Source organism: Macrotis lagotis, chromosome 7, assembly GCF_037893015.1.
Source record: "Macrotis lagotis isolate mMagLag1 chromosome 7, bilby.v1.9.chrom.fasta, whole genome shotgun sequence".
Taxonomy (NCBI): Eukaryota; Metazoa; Chordata; class Mammalia; order Peramelemorphia; family Peramelidae; genus Macrotis; species Macrotis lagotis.
In genome coordinates, this window is record NC_133664.1 from 111,852,377 (window position 1) to 111,878,830 (window position 26,454).

The following is a 26,454-nucleotide window of genomic DNA, read 5'->3' on the forward strand; positions in this document are numbered from 1 at the left end:
CTCACAAAAGGTAGCCAATTCTATGGTCAGAAAACTGTTATTTCTTAAAAGTCTTTCCTTATATGAAGCTTAAGAATTTGTTTATTTTCTTGGCAAAAGCATCAGATGGGGAAATACTGTCATGGATGAAAATGCAAACTTCATAATTTTAGGAGAATCACCCTGAAAGAAAACCATCCTTAAGACTTTCCACACTGGCGACATCAGAGAACTAAAGCAACAACAAACGACTTATTGCTTCAAAATTATAAAGGGACTGAAGGAGTATCTAAAATATGTGAATGACATGAGCTTTAATAATCCAGCAGAAGAAGCAAGAAGTCAAATTAAAATTTGGATCAATTCTTACCCTGTGTTCTTGTTTATAATTTTCTCTCTGATTTTCTCATTCCAACTCTGATGATAAATGTTCTTGTTCAAAGAATAAATAATCTGGGTCTAAGAGAGGTGATTCCACTAATTTGCTGTGAACATGGCCACATGTGGAAGCTTGGGCAAGTCATTTCTCAGCGTAGCAATAGCTTAATCACAAAAATGGAAACATCATCTAATACTAATACTACAGTTAGTGGTTAAAATTTTTCTGAGAATGTTTGAAGTATATGTTTACAGTGCTATAGGGCTGTCTAGAACTAAGAATGTGGGTCATTGTGGAAGGTATTTCAGACCCACGAGAGATATGAAATGTGGCTTATTGGCTAGTAAGCTGGTCTTGAAGTCAGGAAGACCTGCATTTGACCCATGCCTCTGGCACATATTGGAGATGTGACTCTGAGTAAATCAATTAACCTTGAAGTGTTCTAGGCTAGAGATATCACACACTGAGCCTTGGGGAAGTTAGGTGGGACTTGTACCAGATTAAAATATAATTCTAAATTTTTGACAAAATAAATTTAATAACAATAGAATATGATGTTAATATATGGCTTTTCTAAATCATAATACAGCTTACAGGGATCCTTATGGATAAGTTTAATGATACCCATTTCTATTCAAGTTGGATACCACTGCTAAAGGCAACTCTTTAGGACTAGAAATTGAAGAGAAAATACTTTCCTAATTTGGTAGTGGATATTTAAATCACTAAAACTAATGAAAATACTGGCCTAGTCCTTATCCCTTATCCACTTTTATGTTCAGAGAATACAAAATGTAGATTGAACCAATAAATTGATGCAAATATATTCTTTTATGGTAGGTTCCTGTTGGTCAGATTTTATATGGATTGAATTGTGGAAAACTGGCATAATGTTCCAATGTATTTTTCATTCTTCCATTTACATTTTCTGGCCCCCCAAATTCCTTTCAGAATGAATTTTTTGTCTAGTGCTTGATTGTGTGTGTATATGTATTTGTGTAGCATATGCCTACTTTGACTTTGCTAAGAAATATAAAAGAGTGAACATCTCATACTACATGCTAACAGCAATATTTAGTACATTCTTACACCATTAAAAAACAATTAGCAATTTCCAGGAGCCTTTCCTTTCAAGACATTCTTCCTATAATATGGAAGGTTAAAAGGTTAAAGCTGAAATGTTATCCATGAATAATTATGTGTACACACAAAAAAGTAGAGAACTATTATTAAAATCCTGTATATTTTATTGTCAAACTATTGTTAAAAGACACTAAACCATGTGCTCAAAGTAATTGAAATATAAGTATGATGTCTTTAATTAATATGAATTCCTATATAAGCAGCATAAAATTAATTAGAAAAGCCAAAAACATCAAATCATCATGGTATTGTCTTGGATTAGGCCTCAGGAGATGAGAATTCAAGTTTTAACTATCTAACTATGACTTTAGGTGTGCCATTAAACTTAAATGATCTTCAACTTCCTTCATTTATACAAAAGACTTGTTTGGATTGGATGATTTTCGGGGTCCATTCAGACTCTTGAAAGACTATATTAAAAGGATTAGTTGTCATAAAAATTTCTTGTTCCCTTTTCCCATTCAATTTTAACTGAAGAAAAATTAAATACCTTTCCCAATAACTGAACTTTTAAATGCATGAAGGAATTAGGCTATCTCTTGGGGCAAAAGAAAACAATCTGATAACACAAGGATTGTTTTTAAAGAATTATTGTATCTCAGATCTAGAAGGTGTCCTCAGAGATCATCGAGTTCAACCTATGCCTTAAAAAAATTTCCTATACAATATTTCTGAGAAGTAGTCATCAAGTTTCCACTATTTTTAGGAGCTCTTTTTCTTGATTGCGGGAAGTTTAGTTCTAGAATTCTATATCCAATGAGGATAATAGCAGCTATTGGCTTTTCTTTCTTTGTAAAATAGCAGATGGGGGGGCAGGGCACTTTCAGATTTCTGTCTTTAAAATAGATTATGTTGGGGCAGCTAGGTGATGCAGTCGATAGAGCACTGGCCCTGGTGTCAGGAGGACCTGAGTTCAAATTCCGTCTCAGCCACATAAATACCTAGCTGTGTGACCTTGGACAAGTCACTTAACCCCACTGCCTTGCAAAAACTAATAATAATAATAATAATAATAATAATAATAATAATAATAATAATAATTTATGTTTTAGCCACCAAGAAAATGGACCCTTCTTGCCCTATCAGGAATAGACTACACATACTATACATATGGATAGTACTCACTGTCTGTCTGTCCCTGTCTCTCTCTCTTTCTATCTAAACTTAGACCTCCAGATTAAGTACCCTTTAGGTCTAGTAGATCATAGGAAGTTGGAAGAGTTTTAAGTGTAAACGTAATAGCAACCTCTGCCTCATCTGACGAACATTCTCCCTAAGGGTAAAGTATTTCATAATCAAAGAGCTGGGCATCTGATAATTAATTTTTGACTATAGTAACATATGAAATGGACGCTAAAATAACCCTCATTCCTAAGTAATTTCCTATTTTGTTTGCAGTGAAACAAGGCAGAATGAATGTGCATTCAGCATAACAACTATTGGAATCCTTGAAGCTTGGACTTTTTCAAATTCCTGATTTTCACTTCTAAAAGAAACATTTATTCCATTCTTAGTCCATTTTTAAAAGGGAAGTTTCATAAAATTTAATAACTCTGCAATCTTCCAATGAATTTCAGGTCTTCCTTCCCATAATATGGATGAACATAAGTGAAAGAGCCAATGAAAAACTTTTATTATAAGGCAGTTCTCTCTGGATCAGTTACAGAAGGACATGATAAATTGAAGAAAATCACATAGCATAGGGGATATGGCTAACTTGTGATTTCTACCTATTGAGAGGAATGCTCATACTAATGAGATTCACCAAAGTTTCAAAAATAAAAAGACATTTGCAATTTGGGTGAATGTTTAGTAAAGGAGGTAGCTATGTAAGTTTTGAGGTATGGTATGATGATTTTTGAAATATAAATAGAATAGTAGAACACATTCATTTTCTTTGATATCTCTGCTGAATTTGATTCATCATCATCATCATTTTTCTTTCCTTCTTTCTTCTTTCCTTTTGCTTCTTCTTCTTCTTTTCTTTTTTATCTTTTTCTTTCTTCTTCCTCTTATTCCCCTTCCTTGTTTTCTATTTTGCTCTTACTCTCTCCCTGTTGCACAGCTTACTGTTTGTTTTTCTTTCTCCTTTCACAATTTAAATGAAATCATTCCCTAAGATTTAGTTCTTGCTTTGCTGGTTCTCTTTCCTATTCCCTCTCCATATCCCCCTTTCTGGTACAACTATAATCTCAGGGACCTAGGATCAAATATTTGGAGAATCACAATTTTGATGCTTTATTTATTCTCTGTCCCCTTAGTGAATACTGCTGATTTCTCCTTTGAATGATATCTCATATCCACTTCTCCAAATCTGTTCACAATGCTGCCACCTCAGTCCAGGACCTAATTACTATATTCTTGTACTACTTCTGGGTGGTTTCCCTGGTATGAATTATTTTCCATTCCCTCTCTGATTGCATGTTGATTTACTTCACAGAAAGATTCAAGATCTCCCTATTTCATACTTTGCCAAATCTATTCTCTGTTTAGCTGAAAGACCATAAAGTAATTTAGTTCTATGTCCCACATTAAAAATCTTGTCTTTAAGAAGTAGCACAATGACCACTTCCTTCCTTGGCTACTCCAAATTTTATGTTCTTTTCTTGACATTTGTAGTATAGATAGCAGTCTTAGAGAGGTAGTGTGGCATAGTGGATAAAAAGTTAACCTTGGAGCAAGCACGACTTCAGGTTATGTCTCACCTCTGATATTAGGACAAAAGGGGTTAAAGAGCACTGTGGATGAGAGGACCTGGGAGTGTAGTTTCACTGATGGTGAGAGTGTGGCTGTTGCCTCGGGGAAGAAGCACCATGGTGTTGAGATGATGACAAATGGCACCCGAGTTTAGTTGGACCATACCCCACTGTTGTACCTTGAGTCAAGACTCAGGAAAATCATTCACTTTTGATAGGAAATATGATGTTATATCCTTATGAAAAGCTTTGTCTGTCTAATGATAATTATAATGATTAACTTTCATATGTGAAGTCACATCTCCTCAACTATCTCCCAGGGACAGGGAGCAAGTCTACTACTTTTTCTGGTTTGCCCAAAACATTGAATAAAGGGCTGTAAGATATATTAGGCATTTGGCAAATATAAGATGATTGTTTCTTACATGCATGAGTTTGATTTAAATTGCAGCTGTGGAAGACTCAAGTTAAATTCAATTAACATTAGTAAACACCTACTATGTGCCAGCACTGTGTTATGTGCAGAATTGTTTTTTCTTTTCTATTTTATGCACAAGCACAATTATAGCCAAAAATACTCATCTTGTGGTAGCTAACTATCCTCTTGAATCAAAGGGAGTTATTTGGGGAGTGAAAAGAATGAGTTTTCTTTTGAAAAAACTGTATATATACATATATATATATATATATATATATATATCCTCTGAAATTTCTTTAGAAACCACATCTACAATAAGAAATTAACAACACCTCAGATAATCATTTAGAGTAAGATGCAAATTAAATTTATTTGGTACTAAAAATAATTGATTTTTTTTAAACCAAGGGTGATAGGTAGATTTGGCATTTGAACTTTTGCTTGGTACATAGACACTTAAAATGTTTGTTGATTGATCAATAAATTGGATATTAAATCATTTTATGTGTAGCACATTATTAATATGTTATAAAGGAAAATATCTCTAGAAAGTTAAATTCTTCTATGTTTTTAAAAATTATGTTCTAAGTTGATTAGTAACCTTTCTCTTTGAACAGAAAATAAACTATAGGGAGCTGAGATAAATTGAATTTGTAAATGGCAATTTTCAAGGGACACTTCAACTGCATATTTAATGGTAAGCACCCTGATAGAAATCTGATGAGAGCAGGGGCTAGGATTCAGGAGTTGGGTGATATAAAAACAAGTGATTAGCAAAAAAAAAAAAATCATGGGATCACTGGACCATCTAGCCTCTCCCTCTGCTTTGTTTTAAGGTAAGATAAGATGTAAGAGACTACAATGAATATCTTCTATATAACCAGGAATGTCAAAAATGTGAGCTAGACCTGTCCCTGCTTTAATAGACTAAATAGTATGAATAGCTTAGGCTCAGATGAAGAGACATTACTGTAAATTTTTAGATATAAACAGTTATTCGGGGTTCTCAAAAGAGACAAGATCACACACTGGAGGGAAATCAACTGAAAAGAGGTTTCATGCAAAGGTGTACAATCCCTAAGAGCATAGGGTGATTTGGTTTTGTTCAGGTCTGAGGAAAATGAAGATTGTATTCAGCAGTAATAGACAATAGTTAGAGAAAGGTAGTAAATTGTACTTGGGTGTAATCCATTTAAATATAGTACTGCTATAAGATGGTTATAATTAGTAATTTTAATATATTTAAATGACATAACTGAGTGGCAAAGCATACTAGTCTCTGATTCAACCCACATATTAGTAGCTCAGCTTTTTGGTTTGAGGCCATAACCAAGGCAATGCCATCTACCACTAGTAACATCTTGACTTCATTATGGCCTTTTCATTTATTTTCTAAATCAATACAAGCTGAAACCCCATATGTCCTCGGATATGGGTATTGCAAGGCTTTTAGTGAATAAACTTCAAAAATGCTGTAGGCAAAGCCATTTTTTTTTCCAGGTCTGAATAACATATTATAGTTCTCATAACACAAGCAGATCTGGCTCAGCACCAAATCTAGTTATCAAGCAAAGGTTGAGAGCAATGATATTTTCAATTTGTTTCAATGTAACCGGTGAACATCAGCTTGAAGATGGCTTTTGTTCCAGTCTCCTCATCACTTGGTAATAGAAGGTAAATAGAACTTTCCTTTGAAAATTCTCTGCCTATTTTCTCCTTGCCTGCCTACTCAATCAGTTCTGTCCCTTATCATGTTCCTAGAGATGTGAAAAAGTACAATCCCATCTGATACTATTTCTTAAATATGCAATGCTGGAACAAGATGGTGCAAAAATTGTTAACATCACTTCAAAGTTATATAAAGTTGTGTCAGAATCAGAGCAGCCTTATTTTTCATGTCTCCATCAGTCCAAGCTAAAAACTTAGGAGCTGATAAGGCCACCATAGGAAAGACTATTAGAACACAAACCACTAAAGGATAACACCAACATATGAAGCTATCTAGTAGACTTGTCTTTGTACTTTTGGGAAAATAGCATTTTCATAGGTGTGTGTGTCTTAAATTAAACTTTAAGTGGGTTTCCAGGGAAGTACATTTAGTTTTGCCTATGCATCTGGCATATATCCCAGCCTAGAGAATGCAGATTCTTAAAAACTGAGTGGAAATTCTTGAATCTTAAGGCTTAATTGTATTATGTCACACCCATTTGTCCAATCCAACAAATGCTATGAAAGATTTGGGACAGCACAGTGAAGTGGAGAGCTGACTTTGGAGCAAGGAAGACCTGAATTCAGGGTCTGACTCTGACGTATACTGTCAGTACAACTTTAAACAAGTGATTTACCCTCTCAATTCTCTACTCATCTATCTAAGACTACATATTCTCATTGCTAGAGGAAGTTCCTGATACAGACTTTCTTACACCAATAAAATACATCTAAGTGTGTCACTGGTAGTGAATTTAATGATATGGTCATATTAAAAACTGGGGTTTTTGCATGCATCCTTGGAAAGTATAAGTTCCAGTGTTTATTTTTGGAAAAAAGTACTTCCTCAACTAGATAAAATGAAATCCTAATCCCTTTATTTGCATAGAGAACAGTTTCTAAATGTCCCAGAGTCCTTCAGTACTCAATAGTTTAGTTCTCCCTTCTAGAACTGGGGCTGCTGGTAGTCATAACTTTTACTTATGGAGGATCTATTCGGGGGCACTCATGGAAGAGTTCAAGACCCTTAATGGTCAGAAATGAAATTTTCCCCCTCACTGCAGCCCTGAAAACACACACACACACACACACACACACACACACACACACACACAGATAAACAGACATATATACACACAGGGCATCATTATATAAGGGAACAACTACATTGCCAAGTTCATTCTTTAAAGTCAGGTTCAAAACTGGTTTTATTACTGGACTGCATTTGTCATCACTACCTCTTCTTGACAGATTTACCAACTGAAAATCTTCCAGCAGAGAAGCATCAGGGATGAAAGTCTTCTGGAGTATAATTTTTTTTCTAACTTCTGGAAATAATCTACTACAGTTTCTCCATTCACTTCTCCAAATTTCCATTTCTAAGGGTTGATTATATATATATATATATATATATACATATATATATATATATATATATATCAATAGATAATTCATAACCTGGCTTTTTCTACCACAACTGATGTAATAGTCAATGATGTAATCTGAAGTGACTGGGGATACTGAGGTTATAATCACCAACTAGTTTGGGATAACTCCTATTTTATATAGTGTGCTTGAAAATTGTGATATATTATCAAAATCTGTTTCAAATAACTAGTGGATCAATGCATCACCACTGGACTTGTAAGTTAAAAACAGAAAGACGATAATTTAAGTTCACATGCAGAAACACTAGGAAAACACTTTATTCATGTCCAATGAGAGGGGATGGGATGGAGACTAAGACAGGGTCACTTTTAGGCAGTAGCAAAGTCTTTGCATACCCAGTAAAGGAATTATAAACATTCCATCTCTGCAGCTTATACAGAAGCAAAGCCAAAATTGTTTGCCCCAAAGTCAGAGGTGTTTTGATGGGCACTAATGAACACTAAGATCCTGATCAATACAAACCCATAGAGATCTGTGCAAGTAGTATGAGCTGAGGTGGTAGAGATGGAATAGCCCTACTTCACTGATGAAAGCAACACTGTCATGCACCCTCCTGAGATTTCTCCAGTGATAGGTTGTGGGAACGCAAAGGAAGAAAAGGGGATGCAAAATATTTCTTTTTCCCTGGAAAATGAGGTTGTTAATGGTGTCAACATTGAGCTAATAGAATTAAAGATGCAACTTTGGTATCTGACATGCAGACTGGTTGAGAGAATTAATTGTAAAGAAACTTGGATATTGTCAAATTTGTGGCAGTAAAACAGAAATAAAAGGTGCAGAGGTTGTAGTTCTCTCACTTTGGGGACAATGTGTTTATAATAGTGATTAAAAAATCCTAAAAGCTGGAGGAGACACCTAACAGCAGGCTCCCTAAGACTACTGTATCCAAGATGGTAGGTTAGGGTAGCACTGATAAGAAGACCAATGGGTGCCATTTTGTTTAACTGGGTCTTCTTAGAAATTACCATTTTTCTCTTTCATTGTTTAATGCCAAGTCTCTCCATGAAACAGACCTGTTCTCTATTTTCAGAATTATCTGGAAATAAATTTTGTCACAATAGTCCATTCCCTGTTCCCACAGTATCCAAATTCATGATTGTCTGTTCTTTTTTCTTTTTTCTTTTTTTGCTGCAGCTCTTAGAAGTAGGTAGCTGTGCCAACTGTTTGACTGCCTTTGTTCTGTCCATCCTTCAATTCCTTTGCACCAGAAGGCAAAAATGGCTACACATAGGCAGTACTCAGCTATTTAAAAAGCCCAAGCTGAATCATTTCTTTGTTGCTGTGGGCATTGACCAGGAACCCAGTCTACCACTTTGGGTATCTTAGCAAGGTGCCCCAGAGCCCTGTTCACTGACCACATATCCAAACCCACATGTTTCCATGCCATCTCATTGTGATTCGGAGATTTATGGATACAATTCTGATACCCATTGATATCATCCATGAGGTACTTCTCAGTTCCCATAAGATGGAAAAGGAAGAGAGGAACCCATGCAAAAAAGGAAGAACACTCCCTAGTCATTAAATATTTTAGATGAATTTAGTCATAGGAAACTGAAGGAGCCATGGGGGTTTTTTTGTGGGCCATCCAAAGCTCTATGAAAATCCTTCCAGAAACCACATTAGCTGTTAAGTCTGACTGTTAAGAGAACAGACATCCTTTAAATTTAAAACCAACTGACAGATAGTTGTAGTAGGGCTGTGTGGATGTAGGGGGCCATTCTGTGCAGAAGGGGAAGAAGAGCAGTGCCATTTATAGGAACATCCTTTCTGACTTTAAAATAAATTATACAGGTGAACACAGAAGTTCATGCTACTTGCTGGAAGCAATAAGGATCAAATTTTGTGGACCAGGTATTCCACAAACCTCCATGAATCCTGCCTCATTCCCTTGGGGGGGGGGCTATTGTATTCCATGTTACATCTCAGTAGCCCTTAGAAACTGGTGGCATGTCCTCAGATAGGTATCTTGCATGATAAAGATAGACACATTGATTCCATCAGTTTCTTCCACAGGAGCTGCCGGGTTGCCAAGGGGCATTGTCGATATTCTCACAAGAGTTCCCTTCCTCCTGCTACCTGAGTCAAACAGCAGTTTCTAAGTCTTCATGGGAAAGGATCTTGTAGCTCTGACGACTCTCTAAGTATGAAGCCAGATCTGGGTCCCCAGCCTGCTGGGCTCTGTCTTGAGGGGTCTTGCCCTGTGGGTTACAAATGGAAAGAAAAAGATACAAAGACAAAAGGGAGAATATCAGATATACACAAAGGATAGAGCTTCACACATAGTGGTTGCTCAGAAAATGAATGGCAGCAGTTTTCTGAAGCAACACTCAAAAGTTAAGAGGGGGTGGAAACTATTATAGATGACTAAATAACTAAAATTTCATTTTAAGGTTCTCTAGAATATTCCTCACACATTCAAATACTCTGAGTTCATAAATTGGATTTTTTAAAGTCAACTCCAAGATAAGATCATGGCTAATAATTTGGGGTTCAACCAAAAAGAATCTCCCTGTTTTGCTCTGATGATTGCAAATGGAGATGGTATAGCCCCAGTGCAATAAAAAGATTGCTTAGGAGGTTTTTGAAACTAGGAAAAAGAAACAACTGTCAAAGGAGCTCTTGAATCTTTTTGTTTTCCTTAACCTTAATCATAAGAAAAACATAATAACTGATGAATATCCCTGGATACAAATGTTATCTGGGAGGTAATATCAACCATTAGCAACTAATCTTAATTTGATAGATCAAATCCAATGAGTCTGAATTCTAAGGGAACAAATGATTTGGTTGGCACATAAATAGATTCTTAATATATGCTTCTTGACTTGACTTGATGATTTCATAGGGAAAAGAAAACATCCAGAACATTACTAGTAAAGGTCACAGCACAACACCTGAATCAAATAACTGAAAATCTATCTAATTATGTGAGTAGTAAAAGAGAGAAATAGAGACAGAGAACTATAGAATCATAGATCTAGATCTAGAAGTTACCTCTGTAGTCAGCTGGTTCAATTCCCTGAACTTTGAAATGAAAAAAGACCCAAGATTATGTTACATGTACAAATGATGAGGGACAAAATAGGGACTGAGTCTAGTTCTTTTGGCTCTAAAGTCATTGCTCTTCCCTCTGCACCATACTACCTCTGAGAGAAAATGAGACCAAAGAGCATCAATGGAAACAAAATCTCTTTAATACTGCTTAATTCTATCTTTTCCTAAGTATGCATCTTTCAGAGATGTACTTTCCTTATATAGTATCTCTTCTATCAAGCTCTTCATTATTCTCTTCCCTTTAGCAAAATTTGATTCTTTCAGGCATCACCCCCTTCCCAACTCTAATTTTTGATAATGAGAAACTTAAACTTAAATGCAGATAAAAGGGGTCGATTAACCCTGAATCAGATGATTCCGTGAATATTTTCACTATGAGAAAACTGTATCGTCACTGCAACCAAAGTAAGAGATATTTTTCTTTTTTTTTGTTTGAATCCTTGGAATTGTGATATTTCTTTAGCATCTCTCTCTGTGCTCCTCTAATAGATCCTAAGTGCAGGACATAGTCCATTTGTCAGCATTCAGAATCCCTTAATTATGCATACATAGAGATCTCTAGATGCAAACTGCATATATGACTAAAAAGGCAAAGATGCAGATTTATTACCTATAATCAATTCAATTTTGCTAACTTTCCTTCTCCTTTCCATCTTCTAAACAATGAAACCCAAAATATGCTTGTTTATGTTTCTTTGAGGATGCCTATTTGTCCTCTTTCAAATCTTCTTTCCCTGGACGTGAAACCCACCTCAGTGGTTTTATCTTCCTTTAAACTCCAGTTGACATCCTTTATCAAATATCTCTTCTTCTTGAACTTGTGTCTCTCTTTTCTAGGCTCATATTTCCTAGGCCAGTTCTACTGAATTTCTTCTTTTCTTATGACAGTGTAGCCTTAAATAGTGCATCTAATATTTATATCTCATGTGTCTAACACAGCTTCCCTTTTTTGGTCTCCCTCCCTGCCTTTTGTAACTCCCCAATCATAAGATGTCATGAAGGTTGTATTTGCATTTCTTAGCCCTGCTGTCCTTTCAGTAAAATATCAGCTCATATAAAAATCCACATTTATAGAAAAAGACTGAGGGAATAGAGGATATTGGTGCAGCAAATGGTAGTAGGAATTGAGTAAACCACACTGACTCCCTCATGTGATTCAATTCTGGAGCTAGCTCAGTTCCCTTTCTGTTCAATTATGGATCCAGTCCAATTTCTATTCTGTGAGAAAACTTTATTCAATTGTGGGATCATGAGAAAACTTTATTCATTGTTTGAACCTAGCCCTGTATTGCTGGAAAGCTAGACTACCCCTACCTATTGCTTTAAATAAGGACCTATGTTATGATGACCAGAAATCCAGTCAGACCTGAAGATAGAAACAAGGAGTTTTCTCACAATTTCTATAACTCAAGCAATTCACGTCTTATCTGAAAACTGGCCCCATATTCATCAATCAGTTATTATTTCCATATTCCTTTGATTGTTCACAGATATTTGGAAGTGAGATATTCTTTTCTGATTTCAGGGAATTGTACTTGTTCACTCTCCCTCTCCCAATTTGGAAAGTCCCTAATCTTTCCTCCAATTAGAAATCAGATGAGCTAATGTTGTATTCTGGTTAATCATTTATTTTTAATTAACCAACATGATTTGATTGTTTTTAGTGTATAAAAATCTGTCTCTTCTTGTATTCAAGTTCCAGTCCTAAATGAGGAAGGGGCCAGGTTCCAATTTGCTAGGCAACTGATAGGTATTGTCTAGTTTTCTTGGTCATTTCATCTTCTACCTACCCTGGGATAAATAAAAGTCCACAGTCACACTTTAGTACCTTTTTAAGAAAAAATATGGGTCTACAATATATGAGGTGTGATTTATAATCAAGAGCCACATAAGAAAATCATTATCATTTTTTAAAGTCACACTCATACTTAGGATGGGGTACAGTCAATACTCCTTCACAGATTGACATTAATCCCAATCATATGCCAGCCTCATTATATCATCAGTGCTCTGTTTGAGCTACTGAATGCTGATCTTCCTTTCTACCAATGAAAATCCCAATATTCCAGACTTTTCCAAATTCATTACACCACAATGCAAACAAAAATTCAACTTGTCCCCTTAAAATCTTTAGAGGATCATGGATTTGGAACTGAAAGTGTCATCTATCCAACAAACTCATTTTATAGGTAATTGTTTAAAGTCCAAAGAGGTTACATGATTTACCCAAGGATATACACATAGTCAATAGGACAGGTAGGTTTTGAAGCTAGATTCTGTGACCTCAGATACTGTGTTCTTACCCAAACACAACTTTGTTGAATCTAGAAAGCTGGGAATCTCTAAACTTAGATCTGGACCTATTTCTTCCTCTTTTTCACATGTGACTGGGAATTCAATCAATGTCTCATTTTCTTCATCTGTAAAATAGTAATGATAATATATGCTCCACCTAGTTCAAAGCATTAGTGCAGAAATCAAAAAAGGTAATAGATAAGCAAGAATTTTGAAAAAATTATTACTCATACATGCAATGTTAAAGAAATCATTATTAATAGTCAATTATTAGGGAAGATTAGGAGTTCCTCCTTTTTTCTTTTATTTATTTCAAGACCTCAACCTCTAAAGGTTGAATTAATCTCCTTTAATCAGACCCCACCCATGTGGGGGCCACCATTCATTGTGTTCTACTCAGGTTTGGTGGAAGGAATTCTTTGAATAGATTGTCCAAAGCTGGGGTTTACTTAGAAGTAAATGACATAATCAAAGTTCAGGTCCAGCCCCTCATTGTAATATTCACTCTTTCAATAACTGTTAACCAATCAGAATTGATTGTCAGCCTTGGGAATACCCTTCTTCCAATAGGCATAGAAGTCATGTGAGAGCCACTATGTTTCTCTATGGTGTAAGAGACAGATGGCCAAGAGAGATCATCCATTTACTAAAATGCTAGCATTATTAAAAATATGATTAAATTACCCAGAAATCATGCCTCCCAAACCTTAAAACATCACAAAGGAATTATTATTTAGTATTGACCTTCATTGTTCAGGCAACTTTTGGACCAGTGAATTTTATCTTTCCCAATTGTTAGTGTTCCTTCTACCCCTAGTTCCCACCCAGTGACTACTTTGTATTTATTTATCAATGTTTATTTTCTATCCTCCTCCACATACACCCCACACCCCATGCACACCCATTTGAGTAGAATATAAAGTTCTTCAAGGCAGAGATTATCATTTTTTTCAACCCTTAGCACCATTGTCTTGCATAGAGCAGCCACTTAATAAAAGCATGTTGAATGGACTTGAATACTGTGTTACTTATTGAAACTCCCTGCCATATGGTGTGGTACCAGGAGCACTGTAGCTCATAAATCTTGGGTTGAATGGTGAATCACATTCCTCTGCCTTCCTTCCCATGCTCCCTTCTACAACCCTGAAGGGTATAACACTCCATACCCATGCCATCACCCCACTAAAATGACCCTGATTTCCATACTTGGACTTTGGATATCTTCTCCTCCCATGGACTGGCTGCCAGGGCTTAGCCAAGATAACAGACTAGCCAAAATAAGACCAGACACACATGGAGATTTATAAATGTACCTATGCAAACACACACCCTTTCTTTGTGGTTATAGATTTAAACTGCAGTTTCTCTAAATAAAGCACTTTATTTTTTCCTCCTTTTTTCCCAAAGCCCCAGGCACTGTCATGAGCATAGAAAGGATGCCCTAGCAGTGTGCCCAAGTGAAGGCTATGGTGCCAGTGGCCGTGCCCAGCTAGGAGAATGTTTCCACTCACTCATCAGGTTACCTTGGAATCTCTCTTTCTCAGAGATGCCCCTGCATCCACCAGGAGTTGGCATACAGCCCGGTTCCGTTGGCAGGCAGCCTTATGCAATGCTGTCTCTCCCCTAAATCAGGACCAGAGAAGAAACCAGCAGTCAAGAACTTTAACCAAGGAACCAAAAACCTCACCTGGATCCAGACACTTTGTTCTTAACTGTTCCTTATCACTATAAGTGGTAAAATGACATTTGGGGAAGGGTGAAAATCACTTGAGTCAATCAATCTTCAGGTTTTCTTTAATGACTAGCTCATACAAGTATAATATCTAACACCAGCTGCACCCCCACTGTCTCTATCTCTGTCTGTCTCTCTATCTCTCTTTCTCTCCCTCCCTCCCTCCAAAATATTATAAATACTGTTAGTCAACTGGGTCTACTGGTTGAAAATCTTTGTATGTATTATATAAATTCATTATTATATATTTATTAATAACAAATCTCTATGCTCTCTAGGGAGGTAATTTTTAATAGGAAAGCTACCAGACTGAGCATATAGACATCAGATTGAAGGACTCTTGCTCTGAAAAATCTAGATTGGCTTGGCTACCTTAGATAAATCGCTTGATTTTTTTTTTGAACTTTTGCTCTCTCATGAATAAATATAACTTTAGAGGAAGGGATGTCAAGGAAAATCTAGTCTGTCCTCATTTTACAGAGGCAACAGAGGCTTGAAGTGGAGAAATAATTTGTCCATGGTTGCCTCTGTAGTCAAAAGCAGTTGTTGGGAGGCTCTAATGATATAATGTATATGAAAGCATTTTGAAAAATTCAAAGAATACTATAAATATGAAGTAGCCTTGTCTTAGTCCAGTGGAACTGGTTCAGGCATCTGTGGACAAGTGTTCAAATACCTTCTCTAACTTTTAGTACCTGTCTGAGCTTAGAAAAATTCCTTATCCTCCTTATCCTTACCTTTATCTCTAAAAGAAAGGATTTAGCTATATGACTTCTTAAGTCCCTTCCAGCTCTAACCCTTCAGAAAGGGGCCGTTATTACCCAAATTTCACAGATGAATCTACTGTGACTCAGGGTTGAATGACTAGTCAGAATCATTCCAATAATCAATGTTCCAGGTAGGATTCAAACCCCAAATACTCCAGATTCCGAGGTTAAGACCAATTTTTTAAAAAACTATATCACATTTTAGTTGAAGCATAACTCTGAGAGGTTCTTACCAGCTCTACAAATTCTGTGATTCACTGATTTGATTTTGGGCTGCCTGTGTGCTGTCAGATGAAGTTTATGAGAGAGAACCCAGATTATAGGACTCAGATTGCTGGGATGAATACATTCCTTTGGATCCATCTGATCTTATGTTTCTATCCATGAAATAATGTTTTAGCTTAAATCATCAATTTTTTTTAGTTTTCTGCTTAGTTTCTCAATGTGGACATCCCCTCTGGATCCAATTTTAACTATAGAGACCACTACCCAGAAGTTTCTTTTTCTGTAGGGAATATACTTGGCTAGTTGAAACACAGAGTCCCATACATCATGTGATAAACCAAGGTACAAAAAAGATTAATATCTAATCATGAAGTGACATCTGTTTCCTAGTCTAATGAACGTTTCTCTGACAAATAACTCCTTTGTGGGTATCGTTGCATCATTGTGTATATGTACAGGAAAACTTATACAAATCATAAATAGATAAATAGACAGGGCTTGGATGTGTGATTTTACAGGAATTCTCTTCACCAACACATATCCTAACCCGTACATAATCTAGTAGATAAGTCTTGGGGAATTGCCTGAGCCACCAAAAAGTTAAATGGCTAGTCCATAATCACATTAATAGGGTAGGATTTAAATTTAGGTAGACCAAATTTGAAACCTAGCATTCTATAATCTGATGTGCTACCTTCTTACAACATAATATAGATTTTGTACATGGACATTTTAAAAGGGTAGGCAGTGGACAGCATCTATGTATCCCTTTAAGATCCTACATACTGTTCTCTTCATTTTCCAACCATATTCCAAAGAGACAATGAAAAGCTCTAGAATACTGGACAAGTACTCACGTTTCACTGTCTGTCATATCCAATAATTCAGAAGGACCTGCACAAGAAACAAAGCATTTACATAAAGGAACCAAGAGAATTGAAAAGTGGTAGACAAGTCTTTGGAAAATAAAATGAAAACTAGAGAGTGGTATTGATTGAAATGGAGGGCCACGTTTGAGTATTCAGACTAAGAAAGTCTGAATACTCAAATGTTGCCCTTCCTTCCAATCAAAAGTATTTACTGAATTTCTCCTCGATTCCAAGCTTGGATTTATATTCTGTGGGGTATAAAAAAAGAAATATAACATGGTATCTTCCTTCAAGGATCTAGTTGGGAATTCAAATGAAATAATTGGAGAATCAGTGCTGAATAGCTCAATTATGAATGCAAAAGGAGTCCAAAGCCTGGAGGGAACCACTGTGACCTAGATGGCTTATAGAGCAAGCTTGGAACTCACTAGTAGCTAACTTGGCTACAATAATATAATAGCACTATGGACTATTAGTTCTGGAAGACCTCAGGAATAATTTAGTCCAAACCCCTCATTCATAAATAATAAACTAAGGTACAGAGGGACAAAGGAAATAATTGTAGGTGAAATTTTCCTCTGGAGACTGTGAGGACTATCTACACTATTTCTATTAAGCAAGGAGAATTCTTTCCAGTACTTGTCCTCCAAGAATATGTAATATTTTATCATAGGAAGGACAATGCCAACCCTATCTTTTTTATCAAGGCTTCCTCTTGGTGATCACTTCTCCATTTTTATAGACACTGGAGGAAATGAATTTACTTCAACAGAAGGGAAAAAAACCCACTTCAAGAACCATTCTCCTAATAGATTATTGGGAAAGGATCTGAACAATCAAAAATTTAGAAATTAAGTAATGAAAGATAGCAACCACCGTATAAAAAATTTCAAATTAGAAGCATGAAATGAATTATAGGATCTCTTCTGAACAAAGGGAGTAGAAGAATCAAGAGAACACCATCCACACTAACAACCACACTGTGAGTTGATCAACCTTGAGGTTCTCTCAGCAGTTCAGAGAGCTCAGACAACCATAGGAGACTGGCTATGGATAATGCTATCCCATTCAGAAGAAGAAAAACAAAACAAAACAAAAACAAAAAAATACCACAGAATCTGAACACTGCATTTACTTTTTAAAAATTTCTCTTATGTATTTCTTCTCTATCTCATGGATTTCTTTCTTTTCCCTTAATCTGAATTTCTCATACCAAAAATGACCAGTCTGAAACATGTTAAACATAAATGTGTATGTACAATATTCACCTGACTGCTTGCTGATGAGGAGAGGGGTAGGAAGGGAGGGTAGAAGGAAATTATGTAACTTTAAAATATGCATATGCATGTGGATGAATGGTGAAAACTTTTATAACATGTAATTAGAAAAATAAAATATCAACTGAAAAAAAGAAAATAATTTTGATATTTGTCAATGTTTCCTGGTTTCCTCCCTGTTTCAGCAAGGAAACTTTTCTTAAGTCTCCCAGCTGCTACTACTTTTCTCTTGTTATCCTCCATCCACTCTGTATTTATCTCATATGCACAATCACTTACATATTGTCTCCCTCAAGAAAATGTAAGACCTTTGTGGGAAGGGATCATTTTTTGTCTTTGTTTGTATTCCCAGCACTTAGAATAGTTCCTGGTATATAACAAATTTGTTTTTATAAAAGTTTGTTGAATGAGTAAAATGAACATATATTTGGTGCAATTTTAAGATTATACAGTGAATACTCCTAAGACAGAGGTAAAGGACACATATGTACATAAATATTTGTTTCAGCACTTTTGGATTATAGGAAAGAAAGATAGCACACCATTTAGGGAATAGCCAAACCAATTTATTATGTTACTATAATCAAATATTGTTGTACCATAAAAAGAAAAAATAAGAAGTTCGGATAAAATTGGGAAGATTTGTATAACCTCGGCTGCTAGAATAACCAGGAAAACAAATTATCTGATCACAATAATGTAAAGAAAAAAAATATTGTGAAAGATTTTAAACTTATCATAGCAGATGAATCATGATTACAGAATACTGACAAAGCATGCCTCACACCCTTTAGCAGAGAAAGGTGATGTACAATTGCAGAATGACATATAAATTTGGAATATGGAAATTATTTTAAATTTTGTGTTTAATTATACTTTATCATGGGATCATGGGAAAGGAGTACATGGGAGAGTTAGTCAATTTTGAAATAACTCCAAACATGCAAAAACTATGGGATCATCAGTAATACAAAAGTACTTAGAAGAAAAATAAAATAGAACTTCAGGAGGATAATTTTGATATTTTCTAAGATGTAATATTTTCTTATAAAAACAACAGTAGCCACCAAAATTTGAGAATTTCTTAAACAATATTCTTTATTTTTCGTGTATTAAGATGTTTACATTTGGTGTTGATTGCTGAATTCACAATACAAAAGATTTTTCCCAACTAAGTAAAACTCATAAAACATAAGCTCTAAAAAGAGTCTAAAAAAAACAGGATCTCTGAAAACTTTAAGAATAACATGGGTAATTTCTGCCATTTTATTGTCCTAGAATTCTTCCTTAATGAAATTTTCTATGCCTGTTATTTTATACTTTGCTTTTAAAATAGGAGAATAATTTTATTATTTTGATTTAGAAAATTCACCAATAAAAGGATCAAATCTCTACATAAAGCCACATTATTACTTTTATACAATAAGAACATACTCAATGAATATGTGATCTAATCAATTTAAATATGCCCACCATGAAAACTGGCATATATTAGGAAATGTTAGTGATATAAAATAAGAGCAAATTTTATTTTGCTCCTCTAATCACCCCTCAAAAACAAAGATTAAGCTGAATATCCACTTATTTGATAAAGGTTCTATAAAGCTTAGCTTGAAATCAGGACAATGTAATTCTCAGATCTTAAGATTCGTTCTTTTTAACTCTCAATGAGCTCAATCTATCACATAGCTGATATCATCATCTCCATGCAAATGACCTAACTCTATATATCTACACCTAAGATCCAATTTTGTCACTCACTGATAAATATTTTCATGTCAATTTTCAGTCCACCCTCCAACTGAATCTTAACTAGTAGATGGTCAAATTCAACATCTCTTTTCACTTCAAACTGGCTCCCCCTCTTATCTTTCACATTTTATTCAATGATACTATTCTAACCTCCGATACTATTGTTTTGGGTTGGATGTATACATATGACTTAATTAGCGAACTCCTTGTGTGGAAATATCCTCTACTTATATTGATTAGCAACATATCTGTGATTTATTGTCTGAGATTCTTGAAGATGAAATACTTTTTTTCTATGATCACATAGCCTATAGTCATGAGAAGCTGAACTTGGCCCCATATCTTCCTGTCTCCAAAGCTAGCATCCAGTTATTCTCTCATATATCTTGGTTTAAAAACTATCAAATAGCTTGCCATCTATATTCACTCTGTTGCCAACTATATTGCTTTTATTATTTATAAAATTTCTCATTTCCATCCTTCCATTTCCATTCCTACTGTAAGACCTCAATTCAAGATTTTATAATCTTATGTCTATTCTACCAAAATAGCCTATTATTTGCTCTGCCTTTTGAATATGTTAGAACAATAAAATTTATTGAATAAATAACCATGGTACTTTTAGTCTTACCTCCTCAAATATGTTCAGTAAAATATTTCTGATTAAAAAAACATAGTAATTAAATTGTTTTCCACCTAAAAATCCTTCTGTAGATTTTCACTGCCCATTGGTTAAAACAACAAACATTTTAGAGTGGCACTGATTTGGCTTCCCAATATTCTCATTACTATTTTTCTATTTGAAATATATCATCTGGTCAAATTGCTCTCCTCACAATTTCCCAGGCATACTTGATTCTTTCTCACCTGTGTATATTTGCTCATTCCATTCCCTAGCATTCTCCTTCCTCTCCATGCATTTATTGTTAATCGTAATAATAATTAATAATAATTAATCACTATTAATTATAATAGTGATTATTAATAATAACTAGAGATAGTAGTAATAACATGAATTAACATTTACATAGTGCTTTTTGGTTTGCTAAGGACTTTACAAATATTATATCATTTAATGCAATCAGAAGCCACAGGGCTTATTATCCCTATTTTACAAGTGAAGGAAGGTCAAGTGACTTGCCCATAGTCACACAGCTAGTAAGTGTTAGAGGATGAATTTGAATTCAAATCTTCCTTATTCCACCATTCTATTCACTTTGACACCAAGTTTATTCATCCAGTCTTGGGATTTTTGGCGGGGAGGGATTGTTTTTTTCTCCCAAGGTAATGGAGTTAAGTGACTGACACACAACTAGATAATTCTTAAGAGTTTGCGGCCAGGTTTGAACTCATTCAAATCTGGGTCCTCCTGATTCCAGGGCTGGTGCTCTATTCACTGGGTCACCTAGTGGCCACTATCATGAATTTAGCCCACCCTTATTTCTTCACCTTGTGGATCAAAAAAATGTAACTTATCTCCTTTTTTTTTAGTCATCTGATTCTTCATGACCCCTTTTGAGATTTACTTGGTATAAAATAATGGAGTGGCTTTACCATTTCCTTCTCCAGCTCATTTTACAGATGAATTAAACCAAAGCAAAGTAAAGTGACTTGTCCAGGGTTCCACAGCTAGTAAGGGTCTGAGGACATATTTGAACTCAGGAAGATGAGTCTTCCTGATGACAGACCTGGTGCTCTATCCATACATTGTCTAGCTGTGTAATTGGAAAATATTTAGCAAAATAAATAAAAATACAATGAAACATAGATAATATCAATTTTAAATAAGCAGCCTGCAAGAATTCTCACACGTGGATTAATGTCCATTGTTTCAATTTCATTTTAACACTATTCATCTAGTCTGACCCCCTTATTTTATACATGAGAAAATTGTGGATCCAAGCAGCAACATGATTTCCCCAGTCACAGATAGTAAGAGGCAGAATCTGTACCCAACTTTTCAGACTCTAAAATCAATTCCCTCTTCATGATTATATTACATGATTGGATACAATCCATTGGTTTGTGGAGTGTCTTAAATAGCAGGTTAAATAAGAGATTTTTATACAGCATTTTATTTAGTCAACAATACAGAGCCAAGGTAGGCTTCTGTGAAGAGGAATAATGTAATTTGTCTATCTCATTAAGAATATTAGCTGGACTGCCATAAAGGACATACTGGATGAGACACACTATAGCCAAGAAGGCAAGTTAGAAAGGGATTATATATTATAATAGGACAGGTAAGAGGTTATGAGGATCTCACTAGGGTGATGTTCATATACCTGAGAAGAGGGTGCTGACACATGTGAAATGTTTGAGCTAGAACTGACTAGAACTGTGTGTATGCACATATAAGTATGTTGGGTATATGTATATATATATATATATATATATATGTATGTGTGTATGTGTGTTTGCACATACATTTATATGTATATATGCATATATATGCATATATATATATATATATATATATTTGTATATATCTTTGTGATGAAGGCCTCATCTTGGCAGTTGGCAATAAGCAGGAGAGGAGGAAACCAGAGAGAACTTACTCTTGCCCTCTCTCTGCTTCCCCCTCCTCCCCAACCCCATGGGGCCCCTTTCCTCTCCACTATGTATGAAGCCTCTTGGTGCCTTAAATTACGAGTCCCTGAGAACTAGCCACTTTAGTTCTATTCATTCCTGACAGAGCAGCCTCAACAAGACCCAGGAGCAGGAAGATTTCCAAAGCCCAACAGTCTTTTAAAGAGCCACGGACGCCCTCTGCTAACCTCTTGAGCCATTCATTCTGAAAGGAAAGGCACAGAAACAAGCGACCCAATCACTGCAGTAGTTCAGTTCCCATCATTACTGCTAATTGCAAAAATATTTGAGCAACAGAAGCAGTGTCTTATTGAAGCGGCTGTTTCCTCCTTCATTTGGCTGTATCATTCAGGGCAATGGGGGGCTGCTTCAATAGATGAGATATCCCCAAAGCCATTCCAGCCAAGTTTTAAAGTTCTTGAGTAAGAAACAGGGACGAGACTGCAAAATTATTTTTTTGGTGTATTGTATCCATAGTCTAATGTTGGAAAGAGGAATGGGGAACGGTTTTTCTGACTATTTATGAAGAGGAAGATTACTTTATAACAAAATGCTTAATTTTTTTTCCGGTTATCTCTTTTTTTATCCTTAGAATCTCCAACAGAAATGAGAGAAAGTAGAAATGATTAGTATCATTTTGATGAATGAGACTGAAACCAAGCACTGAATAGGGTTTCCAAGATAATACTTTCACTTCAACTACCCTTATGCCCCTATCTATAGAAATATTGCAAGAGAAAACAGATCATCGAGGTAGAGGGGCAGAGATCAAATGATTGGAGTTGGAGGGGAATAGGCCTAGTCAAAAACTTGGCTTGGATTATAAAACTTCAAGAGGATTTTCTAAACTTCCATCTTCTGTCTGCATACTGGGTAAGTGTGGACCCTAATTTTTGAGGAATTCTTTTTCATTTTTCTTTTCTCCTACATGACAAAGGCTGAGAGATTCATTATGGTTCCCAATCTTAGAGGTTCTACTACAGGACACAGAAGAAATGAGTCTTGAGACTTCTCTGCCTGAGATGGGAAAGATGGGTGGTTCTGCTTAGTAAATGTGCCAAAGAAGAAACATGAGTGATTGGATAAGAGTGAACCAATCAGAAGTAGCAGAGGGAACTAGCCATAAAAATATAAGAAATGAATAAAACTATTGTACTTGGGGAGGGAAAAAGATTCTCTCTTAGGAAGGATAGAGAGGAGAAGGAGAGAGAAGGAAGAGAAGGGCGTTCAATGGGACAAAATATCAGTGAGGAACATACTGAGCAAGAAGATGAAATTTAAAAGCAAGGCTTAGAATGTTAAGTATGGGGTACAAAAGCTGTGCTAGTCTGTACACATACAAAATAGTCTGTCTCCATATTCTTCTAGGATCCATGACAACTTGTCTAAAAGATCTAGTCTAGGAGGCAAAGACTAATTTATATTATCTTGAAGGTATAAGTCTTACGTATCCCATGAAACCTTTCCTGGAGACCTCAACCCCCAAAATAACACTCTTTCTTTTGAATCCCTAGAATATTTATTGCATCACTCATGAGATTTAACATACAATTTTATAGGGAGGCTATACAGCTAGTTAGGTAGGTAGGTAGATAGAACATTTATTAAATTGTTTATTATGTGCTAGGAATGATGCTAAGGTCTGGTGATACCCTTATATGCAAGTAAGATTCCTGCCCTCAGGGAGCTTATATTCTAATGAGAAAAACTATAGGTAAAGGGAATATGGAAAAGCATGTAAAGAGGATGGCATGAAATGGAAATTTGGGGAAGTAGGGTGGTTGCTTGGTTTTCAACAAGTTAAGATGAAAGCTTACCTATCAGAGGCTGGAGTCCCAGGGTCAGAATGCAAGATTCCAGTTTGTAAATATGCAAATTACATCCAGAGTGGAGATATTTTATGTCCTTGACTAAATTGAAGGACCCTGGAGGTCAGGGATAATTTATTTTATATTAAATTCCCCATAGCACTCAGCATAACTCTTTGCCTATATATTCAGAGCTCCAAAAATATTTGGTGAATAAATGAATGAATATCTCATTTTGTTTGTGCATTCCCAATACTATGTATGTTGTAGGAAATTAATAAATGTTATGCTGAATTAAATTGAATTGTATGAGTATAATCTGGTTTAAAAAATACATTTAAACCTCTGTATGACAAAATGATGGGTCTACACAAATAAGATTAAATTTATTAATTAAAACATATAAAGTCCTACATTTGTATTTCAAAATACAACTAACTATATAAGTCTGAGAAAGGTATCAAAAAAGCAATTTATTTTAAAAAATCTGGAGTTTAAGAGCAATCTTAATTTGAGCCAATGGCAAAAGATGGCAGCCAAAAATGAATGAATTCAATCTTAGGCTATTTAGGAGCACCATCTCCAGAATGAGGATGGTGATAGCATGCTCTACTGAACTTGATAAAACCACACCTAGAGTACCAGATAGCCTCCCAAGAATCATATTTCAGTACTGACAAACTGAGTTGCCTTACGGAATATATTTTTACATCTGGAATGGAGTCTTAGAATCCAATGTTCTAATTTTATAAAGAGGAATTTGAAACACAGGAAGTTGTGACTTATTCAGGGCCATATTACTAGTATCTACAAGAGGGTTTGGACTCAGGGATCCTAGATTCCAATTTTAGCTCTTCTTCCCATATACTACACTGCATCTCTCAAGATCTCAAAAGATGATGGAGAGGAGGTTGAGAGGACTCAAAACCAAGCCACGGGCACAAGAATATTTAGCAAAGAGTATATAGACCTTTGAGGCACGAGATAGTGGTCTTCAACTGTCTGATGAGCTGTCATTTGGAAGAAAGAATAGATTTGTTTTTGCCTCGTCTAAGAGAGTACAATGAGTTCTGTTGGCTGATAGTTTCTGAGAGACACGTGAGAGTCTCATAAAAAGATATATTTCTTATCAATTAGAGTTTTGCAAGAATGCAATGGACCATTTTGAGGTGTAATGAGTTCTCTGTTGCTGGTGGTTCTCATGTTGGCATCTGAAAGAATCTTTGTCATAGAAGCTATAAGAGAGATTACTTCACAGGAAGGGTTAGATTGAGTTTGCTTTCCACTATAAGACCCTATCATTTGATGCCTTACTACTTGACTCAGATAATATTTTTAAGTGAGATTCATATTTGAAATATGAGGTCAGAAGACATTGATTTCTAGATAGTAAGTAGGAGAACTATGAAGGAAAGAAAGTAATGGGAGGGTTAAAATAGATTGGCATCCAGATAAGAAATTATTAGAGAAAAATAGCAAGTCCTAGAAAATCATCCTCTAATACCAAGACAGCACAGTTTAGTGCATTATTCTAAACATCAATTTTTCTCCTTAAATATGCTCACCCTCTAGTTGCAATTGCACAGGCCCTGTCGGAGAACATTCATTGGACCACTCCACTCCTAACAGTGAAACTGGAATCTTTTGAGTCTTTCTTGTGGACACCCTTAAAATTTGTCCCAAGTTGTATTTTTCTCCTCTGTCTCTACTCAGTCCTCCAAAATCCCCTTTACTTTCGCTCCCACCTTCCCACCCCCTTCTCCTCTTTGGCCCTCATTTTCCATTAGTCTCCCTGACGCTGCCAGCCGACCATTCCAAATCCCCCTCTGCCATGGGACAAAAGCTGCACAGATGTGGGGAAAACTGGCACTGGGAACGCTAACAGCACTGTCATCCTGTCCCAGCGGGAAGGTGGCCGTTTCTCTTGGGGACAAGAGGCAGAGAAAGAAAAAAAGAGACTGAAGGCAACACAAGACGACAGAATTACCCCATAGAAATCCAAAAGGAAATGCATGAGTGAGATTTCTATCAGGAAAAACAGCAGGGGGCAGTTGGGGGGGGACAAAAACAAAAGAACAAAATGTGTGGGGAGGTAAAAGAATAAAACAAGACGAAAGTCTCTCAAAGGGGCCAAACAGAAGAGGAGGAAAGGGGGGGTGGTGGAAAATATGGTTGAAAGGAGCTGAAAAGCAGGAACCACTGGGGGTAAACTCAGCTGGAATGACTCCCCATCCTTAATGTCTCTCACCAGTGTCTGTGAGGAATTGTTAACTCTCCTACTCTCTTGATTCCCCTTTCAGTTCTCCAAATAC

General features: G+C 35.8%; 1 protein-coding gene across 1 annotated transcript in view; it reads right to left on the reverse strand.

Annotated features, from left to right (window-relative positions):
* Positions 1-7,715: 7,715 nt before the first annotated feature.
* Positions 7,716-26,454, reverse strand: part of LOC141492893 (diacylglycerol kinase iota-like) — a 63,477-nt gene continuing 44,738 nt past the window's right edge. The window contains exons 4-6 of the mRNA XM_074193603.1: positions 16,705-16,741; positions 14,647-14,746; positions 7,716-9,972 (exon numbers count right to left, since the gene is read on the reverse strand). Of these exons, the coding sequence (XP_074049704.1) occupies positions 9,856-9,972; positions 14,647-14,746; positions 16,705-16,741 (254 nt within the window). The 3' untranslated portion in view covers positions 7,716-9,855. The remainder of the gene's footprint in view (positions 9,973-14,646; positions 14,747-16,704; positions 16,742-26,454) is intronic.